General features: G+C 32.1%; 2 protein-coding genes across 2 annotated transcripts; one reads left to right on the forward strand and one right to left on the reverse strand.

Moving 5' to 3' along the window:
• Nucleotides 1–3,501: 3,501 nt before the first annotated feature.
• Nucleotides 3,502–7,496, reverse strand: LOC100785835 (26S proteasome non-ATPase regulatory subunit RPN12A-like). The gene is made up of 6 exons (NM_001254242.2): nucleotides 7,362–7,496; nucleotides 6,280–6,358; nucleotides 5,634–5,736; nucleotides 5,152–5,415; nucleotides 4,685–4,796; nucleotides 3,502–3,904 (listed from the first exon to the last, which is right to left on the reverse strand). Exons 1-6 carry the CDS (start codon nucleotides 7,464–7,466, stop codon nucleotides 3,764–3,766), a joined length of 804 nt encoding a protein of 267 aa, NP_001241171.1. The 5' UTR covers nucleotides 7,467–7,496; the 3' UTR covers nucleotides 3,502–3,763.
• Nucleotides 7,497–11,951: 4,455 nt separating this feature from the next.
• On the forward strand, nucleotides 11,952–15,420 carry LOC100786356 (DNA-binding protein DDB_G0278111). The gene is made up of 7 exons (XM_003524740.4): nucleotides 11,952–12,495; nucleotides 12,685–12,753; nucleotides 12,852–12,901; nucleotides 13,067–13,131; nucleotides 14,236–14,327; nucleotides 15,108–15,179; nucleotides 15,260–15,420. Exons 1-7 carry the CDS (start codon nucleotides 12,493–12,495, stop codon nucleotides 15,296–15,298), a joined length of 390 nt encoding a protein of 129 aa, XP_003524788.1. The 5' UTR covers nucleotides 11,952–12,492; the 3' UTR covers nucleotides 15,299–15,420.
• The last annotated feature ends 511 nt before the right edge of the window (nucleotides 15,421–15,931 follow it).

A 15,931-nucleotide genomic window follows, 5' to 3' on the forward strand; every position in this document is an offset into this window, starting at 1 on the left:
GTGCTAAATAGACCGCTGGATTGGGATTGTTTTTAGACTGGTTAGACTCTCATTCAGTGTGACATTCTATCGCTAAATAAAATGCTAAAATATTGAGGTGACATCGTGTTGGTAAAAGTAAATAGTTTAAGGTTCGTATTTTTATTTTCACTGACAAGTAACGGTGTGTTTGGAAAATCATTCCAACAAATTTTTACACACTTTCTCATTGAAAACAAACAAGTGACGGGAGGGTTTGCTTTACGTGAATACAAAAATGCACTAATACTATTTTAAGGTTAATATTTTTACTTTTATTTTTTTCATCTCTTTTATTTTACTACTATCAGTTATAAAAATCTTAAAAGTCATATGAAATGGAATTTCTTGTTACTTTTAATCATCCTTTTAAACTGACATCCAATTATAAATAATTGTTATGTATGTTAAATTTATTAATTCTTATAATAATTATTTCTTTTTTACAAATATTATAATTATTTTAAAAATCATATAAAACGTTATCTCTAGTTACTTGATAATATAGAAATTAAAACACAGATGATACACACTCATTAAACTTAAAATTATTTGAAATTTGGGACTAATTGGGAAATCTTGGAAATAAAGTAAAGTGTTACATGTATTGAAGGGTGAGTTGTAAGTAACTATCAAATACTAAAAGTTAGTATTAATTTTGTTTAATTAGGGGCATCAATGCCTTGGGAAGGAGATAGGGGTCACATAGTTGCTGGCGAATAAGGACGAGCCTCACAAGTAGCGGGAGTATTGAATCTTGGCCTAACGTGCCAGGGTCCTTACAGACGAAAATATGGGCATGATTATCCCTTTCCATTTTATCCTTATGCTCTTTGTTCCAATAGGTAAGTGACAATGGCATAAAGATAAACAGATCAGACACATTTGTTGCCTTACTTGTCACGTTTTGGCTCCTTGGAGAGAGTTCAGAATTGGAGTATAACGCACTCTAGTTACCTCAGTATTATCAACTTTCATTAAATCTTTATCCACTCTTCATATCCATTTTTATAAGGGTAACTTTTGACGCAAAAGAGGGGAAGGTATCTTCATAAATGGCAACGAGTGAATATTTCTTTTATGTCACGGGTAAATAGTTGTAATACTATTATTAAAGTGTAATTTATTTTTCAATCAAATTAAATTAAAAGTCAGCACCAATTGTTGAGAACAATATTTTATTTTAATTAAACAAAATAAAACCTAAAGTGCATAACTTATTACACTTAAATCTATCATTTAAAATGAAATAGTTCACTTTTTGTTTGGCCAAACAAACTCATAATTATTTCATACAAGTTCCACAATCAAGGAGTAACTTAATAAAGAAATGGAATTAGAAAATTATAGATGAAGAAACTACTAGCGTGTTTGGATTTGCATCCACACAACTCAAACGTGGATCAAGAAGCAACTTTTAGTTATTTTTCGGTACATCTTGACATGAAAATTTGATCAGAAGTGGATCACAGATGCTAATTTAAACATGTGCTACATCAACTACGAATTAAACTTAATGTATTGCGAATCTGGAATTTATTAGAGAAAGGGGTAATTCTGTCTATCAGTATAAGTAAGGGAATAAGTGTAATTTCACACTATAGGGGAGCATTTGTTATGAGATAAACACTTTTCCGTTTCCGCAAAATACGTAATTTTCGTTATTCTGTTTTTCCTCCATTTCTTCCTTGCTCATCTTCTCCATTTTTCTTGGTGAGTTTGTGTATGTGATTCAAGTTTCCTGATGTGTGCTAGATTAATGTTCTAGATCCAACAGAATTAAGGAAAGCTAAACACCCAAAGCCAAATCTATGAATCTATGATCTATCACGAGAATAGCAAGAAACCAAAAATCCACAATATACACTTCAATGAAGTCATTGCTCAAGAGTGAACCAGAGCAACAAATAAATATTTTTACCGCTCTTTTGCACATCACCTATGCTCTAAGCACAAGAAAAGCCTAACGCTCTTATTCCAACAGCAGATACTTTAACGTCGTAATGGTACCCAAACACAAGGGTTCACAACATTAAAAAATTTCAAGCAGATCCCGAACCTTCCCAGTTTTCCTAATATTTAGTTACTACATAAAAAGATTGGCGGTAAATTTTAGAAAAACAATAGGCGCCAGCCAAGCAAACCACACTTCTAGATTTCAAAGGTGGTCGTTAACCAAATAAATAAAAAATTGGGCGATCAAATTTTATATCCCCGTAATTTGATATGAACCAATGTTGTCGCGGATAGCGGAAAATTGAAAAAAGCTGAAAACATGTTTTATATATATATATATATATATATATGCAAATAAAAATAAGCTGGACAAACATTAACATTAACATGATATTATCTCAAAAGTTAAATTGTAGACAAAATATGTCTACTCTCCTCTGCCCCTTCCCTGGTATAACAGTAAAAAAAGCTAAAAACAACTAAAAGATAATTAGCTTAGCAAGTCCTAGTAAGGCACATAATCAAAATAAGCAAAAAGCTAGTTAGCTAAACAAGTCTCAATAAGACATAAAAAAAAAAACTAAAGCATCAAGAAAACATCTATTTATTCTCCTCTGTCCCTTCCTCAATATAATCATAATCCTCGTTGTCTAGTAATTCCACCTTTTGTAACCTTGCCACAAAAATTGCACACAAAACTATTTCCTTGTCCTTGAGTATAATATTTCCATCCAAGATGAATACTAGGAGGATTTGATGATCCCTCATTTGCCATATAGTAATTTTTGAAAAAAAAATAGAATAAGGTCAAGTATAAGACATACCACATGGACAAAGAAGAAGGGGGAGTATTAAACAAAAGAAAGAAAAAAAAAAGTTATTACCTACAAAAAAACGAAGGCACATGACAAAGAAGACGGGAAAGTTTGGGCAAGGAACGGTTTAATCAGAGAAGGGAATGGTTGAAGGGTTTACATTGTGACTAAGAATCAAAGGAGGAAAGGATTTCCATGGTAACTATAGAATGATCCTCAAAACTAAAAAGTTACATAAAGTAGAAGTGGAAATGCTACGAGGTTCTAGAATGATATGAAAAACTGAAAAGTTACTTGAAGAAGTCAAAATGCTATTGTTGGACCTATTAGAAGAAAACTCAAATCCATAAATAAAAAGTAAAAAGAATAGAGTAAAATCATACCCCAAGTCTATTAGTAAAAAGTAAAAAAAAAAAAAGAGTAAAAACATAAAATTTGACTCTACTGTTTTAAAAACCAATAGAGTAAAATTTTAAAAACCCATGTGACTTCTGCCCATGAGTCAATGAACCCTACACGCCATCAATGCAATTTCTCTCCAAATTCAACCTTGTCAAAAACCAACAACACAACAGCTGCGACACAATGAGATTTCACGACACAAAGGCGCCCGCGATTGCAATTTTCACAGAGTCCACAACACGACGCTATCGCAATTTCCCTAAAAACCACTATGCTATAGCATGATAGCCGCTATTTGGCAACACTGATATCAACCAACCTTTCTATGGGTTTGAAATTTAGACTACAGCTTCATGAATCATATAATCCTCAACATAAAAAAGTGGAAAACCCAGAGCACAAGTTAAAAAAAAAAAGTAACCATACTGCCACCTAAATGATCAAAATACAGAGGTGAACAATTTTATAGTTTCACATTGAATCAGAAATGAACAATTTCAAAAGACAGTATTAGCAACTATTATCCAGACACCTAGAAATTTTGGGAACAGAAGCCGCCATTGCATTTCTTCTCAGACAATCCTCTCCAACTCCCTAGCATAACTAAGCGTCTGGTTGATGAGCTGCAGAGAGGGTATTTCTTTGCAAGGTGCAGATTCTTTTGCCTTTTGGAAAAAGACACTACCATTCTTAATCTCCCACTCAGGATGCTCCTGCAATGAAAGATAATAACTTAATCACATGGGAACAAAATGAAATTCTGCAAGGTGAGATGAATGATTTCCCATGTTGTAAACAGAATTATAGCTTAAACGATTCTGTCAGAATTGGAATTGCCTCAAAATATATATTTGGTTTTACAAATAATTACAACATAGAATTATCATTCTAAGTTGAACTTCAATTTCAATTTCATTTTGACACCTCTAATCAGTCGTCATTGGTTGAGTTACGTTGGGTTTGAATAGGAAAAAAATCGATTTGCAAGTGGCAGTGGTGAAAATGGTCACAGTAGGGATGGTGGAGGCTGTGGTTGTAATGGCAATAATCAGTGGCAGTGGTTTGGGAGGTGGGGCAAGGAGGTGGAAGCAACAGTGGAATCGGTGATGATAGTGGAAGTGATTGGTGGTGGCAATGGTAGCCCTTACAATGGGAGAGGTGGTGGTGGAGGTCACCATGATAGCAGCAAGAGTTAAAAAAAACAGGGAGGGTAGTTGCACAGTGTGGAGTGGGGTTGGAAACTGTGATGTAAAGGTAGAGGTTAGGAGTTGTTAAAGGTTGGTTTTAGTTATATTACCATGAAATTATTATGCCTTTGGAATTATGATTCCAATTCTAAAAGGACTTCCAAGCATCGTTATTACAAATCTACGGTTCAATTGCTAGTCTCTAACTCATGTCCATTCTCATGCGCTAAACAATTGCTTAGTGTTTTTACATTTTACCAACAACCTCCCAACATGCAAATATTAAGGGGTCATAACAATGCTCACCTCTTTAATATATTCAAGGAGTTCCTGGTCAGAGGAGAACAGCAACATTTGCTTAGCATCCTTAATTGAAAGATAGTCATAGGCCTTCTCACTGCAACCAGCTATTTCATCTCTGAATGTTTGAAGATAGATATAAACTAATTAGAAAAAAATATAGATGCACAAATGGTAAAATAATAGAACCACTAGAGGGGCAGGTATTTGAACTTTAACATTGTAATAAAGTTTGTGCTTCCACCCAATTGCCATTACAGATAGCAGAGAGAATAGAATTACAATATAAATAACTTGCAGAATTTAATAATAAAATTATAGAAACCAGTTTGGAGGAGAAAAATCCAAAACAGTCTAAACTATAAGTCCAACTTCTGAAGAAATCAAGCAGTAGTTCCAGTTTCCTCTAGTTTATCACTAGAGTTCAACCATCCACTGGGCTATTAAAATAAAACAACAATAACAATTATTACCTGACAGTCTTTGCCAAAAGATCCATAAAATAAACGTATGTATCATGTGGCACTGTCTGTCGTGCACTCAAGACACGATTGTAAGCCCCTTCCATAAAAGATTGTTCCAACTCCACAGCATGCTTAATGCAAGGATTCTCAAGAGCAGCAGATGAAAGCAATTCCAACTCAGTATGGAATTCAGCAATCCTATTCTGCACAAGTAATCTCAACAGGTTGAGACCCAGAATTGGGTACTCCTGAGGAGATGGTGGAAGTCGATTGCTGCAACAAAGGAAATGTACCCATAAAATACAAAAACCCAACAAGGAAGAAAAAGAAACAAAAATTTGCACATAACATCATGCTTCAATATTAATAAAGTTTCTAGGCATACTCTATACAGGTTTATGTTAAGTGAACAATCAGAGGATGTCCATTGTTTGCTTTGGTTGCAGATTCAGCTGTCTTCAGAGTGAAAAAAAAGGGACAAGAAAAGTTACCAGGCATCTGTATAATAAGGCTTCAACTGGAAGAAATCCCTTTCAAAAGCATCTTGATCCTCATTTTTCACACTAAGGACAACAGCATGCTCGTATATATCCCCTGGAAGTTTAAAAAACCAACAGGAAAAAATAAACTTGATATCTTAACATTTTTTACTTTTTCATTTAATAAGTAGCTATAATCTTATTGATACTAAATAGCTAATATGATTCATTCATGCAAAAATGTTTTAGTAATTTGTTTGATTTAATTAATACAGCTCATCTTTCCATTGCCTTCAAGAAGCTAACACTTTTCAAATTCAAATAAACAAATATTCATTATACTCTTGTCTTTTGCTTCTAATAAAATTCTCTTAGTAACAAAGACAACAGGATTGTTTAGTTTTGGCTTTATTTGCCACTGCCTACAAAGATAGAAGGTATAGAAGAGAAAAATCCATTTTCAATCACAAAGAGCTTATAGACAAGCCAATGTATAAAAATTTCCTTTATGATATCAAGAAAATTTAGGATTTACTAAGAGGATCTGCTTTTATTCTTAAAACAAGTAGGATAAGCAATGCCTGTAGGAATATAAGCACATAAAAAAATATTTTTTTTTGGGGGGGGGGCACTGTACTGATTGGAGGAAGAATGTTACTTGCTATTGTTAATTCATGAACTGCATTAGGTGTATCTGCAAACAACGGTGGAAGGCTTCTGAAACCTGTAAGTAACACCTGAAAGTAAAAGCAACATCATAACTAAACAAAATAACATCAGCTGTATATGCATACCCAAAAAAGAAGGAAGCTAAGACCTTGAGATCTTTCATCTTATAAAGACTATATAGAACAGAGCTATGAATTCAAGCTGTTTGCAGTAATCATACAAGTCCTATAAATACTAAGGCATCATATTTCCAAGTAAAACCATCCCTTCTATCATTGAGCTAGGGTGGGTAACTAGTAAATCAATCATCCAACTTCCAGCTGTAATATGTTCCATTATAGATTTTACCTATCCAACAAACCACACTTGACTTATAGCATGTTTATTATGTGTGTTTATTCATCTTTTCACGTCCAATTCTAAGTTTACATGGAAGCTATAAATCTACAATAGATTGCTTTGAGGTTGATGTGAATTCATTCTCGACTAATACTAGACCAAACAGTGGCTTAATCGCTACACCGCAGAAATGAAATTAAACTGACAACAATCAAAGGTAAGGATTTGACTCCTTTAAAGTGAGTAAGTATACTTAATTAGATGATAAAGTGCACTTCCAACCATTGATTAAGAAAAAACTATTAAGAATTGTGATAGCATCAGGTGCATACATAACGAACTCTGAAGTTAGTTAGTTATAATCTCAACCATTGCGATTATTAGTATTAGTATAAAGTACACTCCATTCACTTTAGAGAGTCAAATCCAACGGTAAAAAGTAAAAACCCAGTTTCTCACTACCCAGCATAAACGGTGTCCATATAATTACTGGGTAAAATGCTTAAATCTAAAATAACATTCAGAACACCCCATTGTTATAATGATCTCGAACTGAAGCAACCTACCCCAACCCACACTTTTCTTACTTCGCACAAGGCCAAATTCAAATTCAAATTTTTCATTCCAAAAAAAAAAAGTAATTAAAACAACAGAACCGATCTTCAACGAACGAGAAGCAAAAAAGAAATTTAGTGTAACAAGTAAATTAGGGTTTGGTTGGGTGGGAAATACCTTTAGCTGAGAAAGGAGATTGGAACAGGTATCAAAGTCGTTCCTGATAAACGAAGCCTTAAAGCGATCGAAGAGCTGAGAAACCTCTTTTAGCTTCGGATCCATCGCTTGCGAATTTTCTTGTGATGTGCTTTCACAACTTGAATAGTTTAGGTTGAGTGCTCCCAATGACAACCTCAACAGAGAAAAAGAAAAACCACAGCGATGATGAAATGAACGGTGCTATGCTTTCACGTTCCTAAACAATTATGCTCGCACGGGCTTGGGCTTAACCATCTATATCGGCCCAGCCCACTTTTTATAATATAACTTTTGTTAATGGAATTGAACTCCGTTTTGTTATACTTTGCTTTGTTCGGACAGGAAAAAAAAATAAGAAAGGAGTAAAACGAAATAAAATAAAAGGATATATCACCATCTAATTATTAATATTAAGTTTTGTATAACTCCTCTGCTAAGTATGACTACATACTTCTTAATTTTCTTTTAATCTTAAAGGGTAATTTGAAGTTTTAAGTTTTATATTATAGTCTAATAAGAGTTGATATATTTTTATAATTATCATAAAAGTCAATAAATATGTGATTATATTAATGTATAAAATTATTTTACAAAAAGTGTGAGAGAGTAATGATATTCATACAACCGTTTTTACAACTAGTGTGCAAATATAATGAGGAAAAAAAAAACAAAATCCCTCCCTTTCAAGGTCAGCTAAAAAATCAAATTTTAATGAAAAAAATAAGATAAATCCAGAAAAAAAAGATTAAATTTGATTAAAAAGGAAACAAATCTTGTTCCATCCGTGTGTTTATTTTCATTCATCGACACAATCTTGTCACTTTATCTCCGTCTCCTTCAATGGTTTTTATATTCTTTCTTTGTTTGTTTTGTCATACACCTTTAAATTCCATCCATCTCTCCCATTACAAGCAACATCACTTTTTCACTAAGAGTTTCATAATTGGAATTCATTGATCCTATGCAACTAATTGTCAATATTGTCGACCATCAATCACTAAGAATACTAGTGTGACGATGAACTAGTTGGCGGAAAAAAAAGTCAAAGGTAGCATGAGCGATCAATACACGTTGAATATGTTTCTTTTGTTGGTGGTTTCATCGGATTTCTCCTTGGATTAGTCGTCTTCTTTGTTGGAACCAATATTTTTTTATATTATTTAACGTACAATAATTTGTATATGTCTATTATAAATGTAAATTCTTTGAGATTGATAAATTTTTTATATTTTATTAACTAAACAAATACGACTTTACAGTATTGTTAGTTAGTTCAGTACCAATCAAGAATCCCTAAGGAATGTTAAGAATTTTTATTATAAATCTATTTCAAGTATTAAGTCTTTTTTCTAAGTTTATCGATATTGAATTAATCAAACAAGTTTCTAATACATATTATACTTTTGGAAGACCTTATGATATATCACCTTATCTCGATTTTTCATGAGATTGTAAATAAACGAATGTATATAACATTTGGCCGTAAAGCTTATTAGATCCCATTAAAACTCTAGTATTATTTTTGTTACTCTTTCTTAAGAATTATGATTCAACCAATTCAATTGTTACTTGGCTAATTAGATTATCTTCATTTTAATTTCTTTTTTTTTATGTTTTCTCTTTTTTGAAACAATTAATCTCTGTGATGCACCTTTTAACTCGTATTTTCAATTTATGATATACTCTCCCTTATCTTATGAATTAGAACCTATAAGTTTGTAATTTGTTATATGCATCAATCCATGAGAAGATTGGTGATTTTGGGTGGTAGCTTCAGATGTTTGTAACCAAGTGGAATAACTATTTGTAACCAAAGATAATTATTTTGGCTTGCCTAAATAGATTCAAAGGTGAATAATAGCAAATGACATAAGAAAATAATACCATTGCAAGTACAAAAATTGAAGCTATATGTCTGACTTAACATCAATAATCCATTATTAGAAGATGAAACAACTTCTCGATCCAAAGAGGGCACGTCATACATATTTGTGTTGTAATTCAATGAATTTTACTATAAGTATTCTTATCAACAAGGGTTTCATTTTGTGACAATAAGCTCAAGAAAGAATTTCCTGGGAGAAGTTTGTAACTTTGTAAGGGTCATGTATTCCTTTTCTCAATTGATCACAATGACACAATTAGATATTTTTCTCCCTTCCTCACCAAGCACAAACCAGATTCATTTAGATTTTTTCTCTATGGATATCTTGTGCAAAGATAATCATGTTTGAGGTATTCTCAAGCATTAAATGTGAGCATTTCTTTCTCACAATAAAAATCCAAATGTTAGTTTGATATGTTATTGAAAATTAATCCTTCCAAAACTCAAATCTTTGTTAGTCGTTTTGTTTAGATTTATTCATTGCATCCATACCATTTGGTTTGTCTTGGGAAGTGATTTATGCCTCATTAGATGAAGTCGAATTGAAAAGTTATCATGCACTTGAATAGTAATATGTTGGGGATTATTTTTACCTTTAGGTCAATGTTAGACATCATCTTGGCTTTGCTTAACCATAACCACAACAAGCCCCTTGAACAATGCCTTTCAATGAATTTTCTTTTTAGAACTCCACGTTTTTGCCCAGTCAAGAATTATGGGACAACGGTTTTTATCGTACATGTAAATATACTTTTCTCACCTTATCATATTTGTGTATTTGAATATTATAAGTGTATTAACTTTATGTATTCATTTATCGATTATTATGCATAATAACTAGATAAATGAAAGCACAAATTCCAATAATATAATCTTCTAATAAGGAGAAAAATAAAAATATGAATGCATAAGAACCAATAGATGAATATATGAATTCAAATACACTTATCATATTCTAAGATAAATATGATTGAGGAAAGTACATTTACATGGCTGATAGACCGTTTTCTAAGAATTCTTGACTAGGCAAGAACATTGAGTTCTGAAAGGAAAACTCATTGAAAGATATCGTGGAAAGGGCTTATTGTGGTTGTGGCTGGGCAAAGCAAAGTTGACGTTTAACATTGACCTTAACGTTAAAATAATCCCCAACATATTTTTGTTCAAGGGCATGATAATTTTCCAATTCGACTTCATCTAACGCGACACATATCACTTCCCAAGAAAATCAAATGGCATGGATGACGTGATTAAATCTAAACGAAATGACTAACAAAGATTGGATCCAGGGGAAGGATTAGTTTTCCATAACACGATGAGCTAAAGTTCAAATTATTGTTGAAAGAGTATCAATGATTATACTTGAAAAAGATGTCCATAGAAAAAAAAATCAAAATAGGACTAGTTTGCACTTGGTGAGGAAGAGAGAAAATCAAATTGCGAGTCGTTGTGATCAATTGAAAAAAGGAATACATGACCTTTGATATAAGTGAAGAATATCAAATCATAAATAATTTTATGAGAAACATAAATAAAAACATTCATAAATGATAATATCATTGGGATATTATTTTTAAGAATAAATTAAATATGAAAAATAAACAATCATAACTTCATTTCCTAAAAAAACTATTTTTTTTTAACAAACGCTCCCTAAAAATTAAGCATTTAACGCATAAGATAAATCTTCTAAGAGCTTTTTATTCGTTAGATAAATTGATAAAATACAATTTTTAACCAATTAGATTTTTTTTTTTTGAAAATGATCGAAATGAGTATTTTTTTTTTTAAAAAAACAGGATATGGGTAGGCCATGCTTTAAAATACAATTTCATGTAAAAAAAAAAGTTATATTTTCAAATACGACTTTGATTTCGACTTTTTTTTTTTAATAGAAGTCATGTTTTGTACTGACTTTCTTCTTTTTTTTAAAATTTAAAAAGTGAAGTCCTGCTTGCAATGATATCTTCTATGTTGTTTCACTTTTTGTCAACTTTTTGTATATAGATTTTTTAAGTTTTATAAAATTCCGTCTTTATTTTTGAGGGAGTGTAATTGATGTTATTACTTTGACACAATAAACATTTGTTAAACTTAGATGAAACTGGCTCATTCATTTTATTATGTCCATTGTAACTTTGTAAGTCTTAACCTTCTTGATTTTTTTTCATTGCAGGTCAGAATAAAAACAAAATTTGGACCTTTATATTAAGACATATTATTTTCATGAGAGTGAATCTGATGTTGATAAATCTTATAAATGTTTTGGACTATAAATCAATATTTTAGATTGCGAAATATGTAGACAATGAACACAGATTTGAGAATTTCTAAAACTAACAAAGTCTAAAAAAAGTGACAAAAAGTAAAACAACATAAATATTTTAAAAATATACCCATTTTGATAATTAAAAAAAAGACGTAATATTAATTTTGGTCCATTAAATTTTTTGATTGTTTTATTTTGATATATTAAGTTAAAAAAAGTTAAACTTTGTTAAATTCTAAAATTTTAAATTATTAATTTAAAATAACTAGCACTAAAAACTGTTACTATATATATTTTTTAGGTTTAATTATTTATTTAGTTTTTATCATTTTTAAATTTATCTCTTTGTTTTTACAGTTAATGAGTGAATGTTTTACTTCCTAGAGCTTAATAAGTAAATTTTTGAATACATGGTATTTACATTTTAATTCTCAACCACTTAGATGCCAACAACGACAGCAAGATCTTCGCCGATGAGCTCAACAGCGCAGTCCAAACGACGCTTGGATCTGTCGTCTTGCCGGAGGAGCTTCGCTGTGTCATGGACCACCTCGAAATCGACCGCGACGGCCTCATCAACCTCTTGCCACCGTGAGTGTTTGTGAAGTTCTAGATCTCATGGGTTGCTTGGCGTTGTTGTTTGGGTGGAGGTGCGCACAACAATGCGGTGTTCTCATCCAAGGCATTTTTCTGTTACTGGAGAAGCAACAATGTTTGAAAGGGATAACTTTTAATATACCATAATGAAATAAAATTAAAATTTAATGGCCAAAAAATGATATTAACTAAAAGAAAGAAAGAGCCATAAAATACTTTGATTAAATAAAACCGTGAAGAGCTAGTATTGGCTTAATAGCAGTCCTCAAACAACCGCTTATTGCTAACGCGACCTCTTCCTCTTCCTGCTGCATCAGCATCAGAGCACCCGCTAGGGTTTCTTCTGCACACCCAACCAAATGGTACGTTCCCATTCCCATTCTCATTCTCGTTAGCCAATTAACGAAATTTTCGAGTGACTAGTTTCTTCTGGCTTTGCTATTTTCTTTTTCTTCCAACGAAAGCACTCAATGGAATCTCTCATAAAACTAGCTTCTTTGCAACTCCTTTGGGTTTCATAATTGTTAATTGATTATCATTGTCTGGTTCAGGCTGATCCTGAGTTGGAAGCAATCAGACAGAGAAGGTTGCAGGAGCTTATGGCTGGCCATGGTGGCGTGGTTAGAGAATCAGAGATCATTCGTTTTACTTCTTTTTTTTTTTCACCCTAGAGAGTGATAGTTTGCTTGTAATTATGTTTGGATTTGCTGATTTACAGGGAAATCAACAGAACTCTGAACAGGAGAAAGCTCAGGATGATGCAAAGAGGTTAGTTAGTTTATGAGTCTATGACTACAGATTTCTTGTTCTGTTAAGCTAATTATTTTACCTCAGAAACTTGTTTATAACTGTAATCATCTTTCATATGTATTTTTTTCCTTGCCCTTGGAGTGAAACCAATTATTGATATGAATGGAAAAACAATTAATTTAGGGAGGCTGAGGAACGGAGACAGATGATGCTTAGTCAGATATTGTCTGCTGAAGCGCGAGAAAGGCGTAAGTTTATAAAGCAATTTTGCTGTCTTTAGAATGACTCTCTTTTTTCCTTTAAAACTTGGTATGGTTAATGTTTGTCTTAAAAGTACATGAATGTGTATTGTGCTGTATTGCTTGTTGAAGATAAAAGTGAATCTTTTGTGGTTTGTGATGGCATAAGTTAAAAATTCAATTCTTCTTTTAGTCATGCATGCAACAATGAATGTAGCGATACAAATTGGGGACATAGTTGTTATTGTTAATGATATATATATTATAGGTTTATGGTTTTCTTAAACTTTTTGTGTTTTGTATTTGTACCATATCTGGTATGGGTTGATATTTTGACAAAACACAAACGATGTACATAGTTGATGCACAATCATAAAACATGCATTAAAACATAAGAATATATAAGATATTATTACTAGATGTTATATTTCCATTTATAATCTTGTTGTGACTAAAGTCTTCAAAATTTATACCAAAATGCACACTATTGAAGAAGATATTACTATTTAGATAATGTGCCTAAATAAGTTTCCATCCAAGATATGCTTTTAAGTATTGGAAAACTTTAAAAAATGAAATTTCAAATTCACTGATGGATTTTGACACCCCCCACCCCAAAAGAAAAAGTATCTTTGAAGACTGTTCTGGTACTGGTAGCATGTTAAGTAGAAATTTCTTGCATTTTTCTCTATCCCTTTGCTTTCAGTTCTCCTTTTGCCCATATTTGCGTACTCTGTGTTCTAGGTAGGTATCCTCTGAGGATGTCATAGGGTGATAGTAGTTGCTTCAGTGCAACTTTATTTTTCCACTCTGTACATTTAAGATTTTAACACTGCATTTTGGACTGCTGTTTTATTTTTTTGGATATTGTAGTTGAATATTTAGTCTTAGTGAAACATGTAATAATGAATAATTATGGGGTGTGGAATAGAAATACTTGTGTGGTATGCATTAGGTATAAATAATAAGATTTATTTGCATTAAATGGCTTTTGATTGTTGTTTTGGACTTCATTAGCATGTGGATATTATTAAGGTGTTTTTAGTAAATCAATTGGCTACAAATAATTGGCTTTCTTACATAATTTCAAATTTCTGCTATCATTATATGCAGTTGCTCGAATAGCTTTGGTGAAACCTGAGAAAGCAAGGGGTGTTGAAGATTTTATATTGAGAGCTGCTCAGATGGGTCAGATAACTGAAAAGGTATAATATTAGATCTTGTTTTCTGCTGAAGCTTTCTCATTCTGGTCACCAATTGTTGGTAATATTCTTAATATAAACTTAATGAATTTTTTTGTGTGATATATTTTTGTAGATTGGTGAAGTTCTAGTTGTACCATTTATTTGTTCGAAGTTAGAACATCAATAAAGGTCCTCAATCTATAATTGCATGCTATGCATTCACGTGACGGCTTTCTATTAGGATTTATGAAAAAGTTGGTGACATATCCTCAAATAGTCTAATATAGTTTTTCAATATTAGAGGTTTAGTGTTCTCATCTTCATGTGTAACTTGCATGGAATATCAGTGTTGCATAATAGTCACTTTGCTAAGTATAATAAGTGTATAAAGGGATGACCAATACAAGAGGATCCCACTTGGTGGGGTTTGGTGAGGGGTAGATGCTTGCCCCTGCAAATGGAGAGGCTGTTTTCGAGATCTGAACCCTGTTTCCAAGGCTCACCTGGCTAGAAGTTAGAATTTATTTGACAGTTCCAATTGTGTTGTTATGTGCATTATCTGTGGGATGATGGTTTTGCCTTTGGTAGTTGCGGCTAGTAATGTTAATCTTCTATTTCCCTTTGAATAATGAAAGCAAATAAATCCCTTTCAAAAAGTGAGAGTGAGAAATACCAGGTGAAAATTTTTGCTTATATACGGCGAGTTTCATTGGAACGTTAAAGTAATTTTTCATATGATGCATTATTGTATCAAATATGAGTTCATCTACCATGCCTCTAATCTAATAATGGCATATTTAGGTTTCTGAGGAAAGGCTCATATCACTGCTGGAACAGATAAACAACCAAACAACAAGGCAGACAAAAGTTACAGTAAGTTGTAGAATATTTGTTACATTTTCTATTCTTATTTTCTGAAGTATTTATTTACTTGCCATTTTTTGCCATTTCAGATACAGAGGCGTCGAAGTGTTCTCGAGGATGATGATTAACTTTCACTGCCTCTTTAAACGGCGTGCCTTAAGTATTTGATTTCATGCTTTAGTATGTGTATTTTACTGTCAAATCAAAGTATTGCATAAGTGGATTGTGAAATATCTGTTTCAGCTTGAAATTTTGGCTGTCTTGCCAGGCCTCCTAATGAATTAAACTACACAATACTTGAAAGCTTATTATTTTGACACATTCATTTGTAAAACAATTTCTAGCATGTGGATGGCATTTCAAAGAATACATGTTGTAATTTTCCACTAAAAAAATTTAACTTTTTGTTTTCATTTTCCTTACACAAGACACCCTTAGAGGGCGTTTGCTAGATGAAAATTTTACTTTCTCATAATCTTAAAGTGAGAATCTATGATTTTTATGATTGATTTGCAATTAATAAAAATAGATTGTCAGGAAATTATGATTTTCGAAAATTAATTTTAGTTCACTTTTTTGCAAAAACATTCCCAAGCAAAGGGGGTAGAAATTTAACTTTTCTTAGTGGTGAAAACTTTTTAATTACATGTTTTACATGAATTTCTAATTTTCAGGAAACATATTAAAACTAATTAAACATATTTTATACCTTCTCAAGAATCATGATTCTAAGAAATTGATTTTCTCATGAATCATGTTTT

Source organism: Glycine max, chromosome 5 (genome assembly GCF_000004515.6).
Source record: "Glycine max cultivar Williams 82 chromosome 5, Glycine_max_v4.0, whole genome shotgun sequence".
Classification (NCBI taxonomy): Eukaryota; Viridiplantae; Streptophyta; class Magnoliopsida; order Fabales; family Fabaceae; genus Glycine; species Glycine max.